The 3098-nt window shown below is 66.4% G+C and overlaps 1 protein-coding gene across 1 annotated transcript in view; it reads right to left on the reverse strand.

Annotated features, from left to right (window-relative positions):
• Nucleotides 1-3098, reverse strand: part of LOC104135737 (unconventional myosin-XV) — a gene marked incomplete at its 5' end in the record, with an annotated part of 31329 nt that overhangs the window by 23778 nt on the left and 4453 nt on the right. The window contains 10 exon segments of the mRNA XM_035889135.1: nt 82-141; nt 262-383; nt 644-740; nt 825-915; nt 1634-1772; nt 1884-1947; nt 2075-2136; nt 2295-2412; nt 2505-2596; nt 2727-2821. Of these exon segments, the coding sequence (XP_035745028.1) occupies nt 82-141; nt 262-383; nt 644-740; nt 825-915; nt 1634-1772; nt 1884-1947; nt 2075-2136; nt 2295-2412; nt 2505-2596; nt 2727-2821 (940 nt within the window).

Below are 3098 nucleotides of genomic sequence, written 5' to 3' on the forward strand. Positions count from 1 at the left end.
ATAAACCACCACCGCAGTGGGGGGATACCCCAGCTCCCAGGGGACCCCCGCGGGGGCTTTGGGGCCGGGTCGGTGCCTCACCTGCCGGAAGATGAGGTCGAGGACCAGCGGGTTGTTGATGCTGTCCTTGGGGTAGAAAACCTGCCAGGAGGGAGACCAGGTCAGCATCGCCCACCCCGCAGGGCCGTGGGCTCGGCAAAAAGGTATCCCCGCAGTGCTCTGACACCGGCCTGTCGTCCCCATCCCCATCCCCCCCCACACCTCCTTGCGGATGTATATTTTCCAGGGCACGTTGTGGTAGGTGTAAAAGTCCTCGCTGCAGCTCCGGTGCAGCTGGGTCTGGACCTGCTGCCCCTCGGATGGGAGCTCCCGTGAGACAGAGACTGCAAAGGGACAGAAAACCCTGCACATCCCTGGCGGGGGGGGACACCACCAACAGCCCCTCTCCACCCAGGGAAACTGAGGCACGGGAGCCAGGGGTGGGGCAGAGAGGGTTTAGCCAAGCACAGCGGTTATCCCATGAGGATGCTGCAGACCTGGATCCATACCCAGCCACGTCAGGCATCATCCAGTGCAGCTGGGGAGGATGAGGTGCCCCATTCCACCCTGGCCCCCCCAATGCCACGACCCTGCCCTGCAGTACCTGGGGGCTGGGTGGCCACCGGACGCCCCATCGGGGCTCGCAGCTGGTACCCACTGCTGGTGACCGGCTTCACCGTGGCCACCGTCTCCTTGGGCCCCTGCAAGGCACAGAGCGGGCTGCGGTCGGGGCCAGTGGCTCCCCCAGCCCAGCACGGGGGACACGGGGGGGGCCACATCCCTACCGCAGCTGCTGGCACCCGGGCTGCCGAGAGCTGCTCCTTCAGGATCTGCATGGCTTCCTCGTGGGGGTCCAGCTTCTTCCCAAAGAGCTTGCTGCAGTGACAGCACCCCGCATCGCTTGTACCCTGGCACCGCCTGCACCCCAGCATCACCTGTACCCTGGCACCACCTGCACCCTGGCATCACCTGCACCCCAGAAATGCCTGCACCCCAGCATTGCCTGCACCCCAGCATCTCTTACAGCTGGCATCACCTGCACCCCAACATCCCTGCACCCCAGCATTGCCTGCACTCCAGCATCTCTTATAGCTGGCATCACCTGCACCCCAGCATCACCTGCACCCCAGAATTGCCTGCACCCCAGCATCACCTTCATCCCAGCATCTCCTGTACCTGGTGTCGCCTGCACCCCAGAATTGCCTGCACCCCAGCATCACCTGTACCCCAGAATTGCCTGCCCCCCAGCATCACCTTCATCCCAGCATCTCTTGTACCTGGCGTCACCTGCACCGCCAAATTGCCTGCACCCCAGCATCACCTGCACCCCAGCATCTCTTGTACCTGGCATCACCTGCACCCCAACATCCCTGCACCCCAGAATTGCCTGCACCCCAGCATTGCCTGCACCCCAGCATCTCTTATACCTGGCATCATCTGCACCCCAGCATCGCCTGTACCCCAGCATCACCTTCATCCTAGCGTCTCTTGTACCTGGCATCACCTGCACCCCCGAATTGCCTGCACCCCAGCATCAGGGCTGGCACCTGCACCCGCAGGCAGGAGAAGCCCGTGGCTCGGCCAGGGTGGGTACCTGGGGGGCTGGGAGCCACGTGGGGCCGGCTGGCACTGCCGGATGATGTTGCGGATGTCGTGCGTGGGCCGTGGGAAGTGCTCCGAGTTGAGCCGGGAATGCTGCACCAGCTCTCCCGGCCACCGTTGGCCCACGGGTGCTGCGGGGCCAAGCACGTGTCTCCGGGAGGGCCGGGCATCGCCCTCACACCCGGGGCCTGGCTTGGGGCCACCAGCCCGCATTGCCGCGCCGTTGCACCGGGACCCCTTACCGGCTTTCTGCAAGTAGGGCCGGGGCTGGGGGGCACGGGCTGGCGTCCCCTCCGCTGCTCTGCCCTGCAAGGGACACTGTGCCGTGGGGGTCCGGCAGCCCTCAGCTGCCCCCATCCCCAGGGAGCTGCCCCACAGCAGAGGCCGGGCAGGGCTCAAACCCCCCCGGTCCCCCTGACCCTGCCCCACTGACCGAGGGCGCAGGCGGCTGGTTGGCATCCGCCCGGCACTGCGGGGACGGGGCTGGCTCCGTGCCTGCAATGCCAAAAGAGGCGAAGTCAGCCGGGGCATCCTGCATCCCCGTACTGGGGCTGCGGGGTGCTGGGGGCAGGGATGTCCCCCGCACCAGGGATCAGGTGGGGAAACTGAGGCAGGGAGCTGGGTTGGGATGCAGGAGTGCTCGCGGCGCTCACCCCTCGTCTCCGCAGGCACGGGTGCTCTGCTCTGCTCGGCATCGCCACCGCTGTCCCCCCCTCCTGTGCCACCTCCTCCCTTCATCCTCTGCGAGATGGCGGTTGGCTTCTCCAGCTCCTGGGGGGCAGGCGTCAGGGGACGGAGGCCAAGCCACCTGCACCTCCCCAAAATGCTGGACTCTGCCTTGGGCAGGGGGATGCCCCTCTCACCCCATTGCCGTAGGAGAGCACGGGGTCAAAGAGGCTGTCCAGGTACCGGTCCAGACCCTTCTGGCTGCGTGGTTCCCCAAAGTCCCCGTCTGCTGGGGGACGAGGAGGGATGAGCCGGTGGCACCAGGGCTTCACCGGCATGGCCGGGTTCACCAGCATGGCAGGGTTCATCCGCACGGCCCTGCCGGCAGCCCCGGGGGGGCTGGAGGGATGATGCCCTACCGTGGGGGGAGTACGCCTCCATGGACGGCAGCGTGGGGGCTTTCACAGCTGGGGGAGGAGGCACTTCATCCAAATCCAAGCTGTGTCCCAGCACCCTGCAGAGAGGGAGGGTGTGCTCATCCCACACCCTCTGGGTGCCAGACCCTTCCTGGGGCCCCCACCCACACCCCTACCAGCACCCATCCAGCCCAGCGCTGGTGTTTCCCCACCAGCCCCTCAATGGGGGACTCGTCCCTGCCCAGGTACCTACACCTGGCTGTCCCTGCCGTGGCTCTCAGCCCCCTCCCATGCGACGAGGAAGCAGGACTTCTGCTTGGGAAAGCCCCGGAGCAGCTCAAGGTCAGAGACAAGGTCGAGGACATAGTCGTGGCC

Source organism: Egretta garzetta, unplaced genomic scaffold (assembly GCF_000687185.1).
Source record: "Egretta garzetta isolate BGI_Z169 unplaced genomic scaffold, ASM68718v1 scaffold42, whole genome shotgun sequence".
Taxonomy (NCBI): Eukaryota; Metazoa; Chordata; class Aves; order Pelecaniformes; family Ardeidae; genus Egretta; species Egretta garzetta.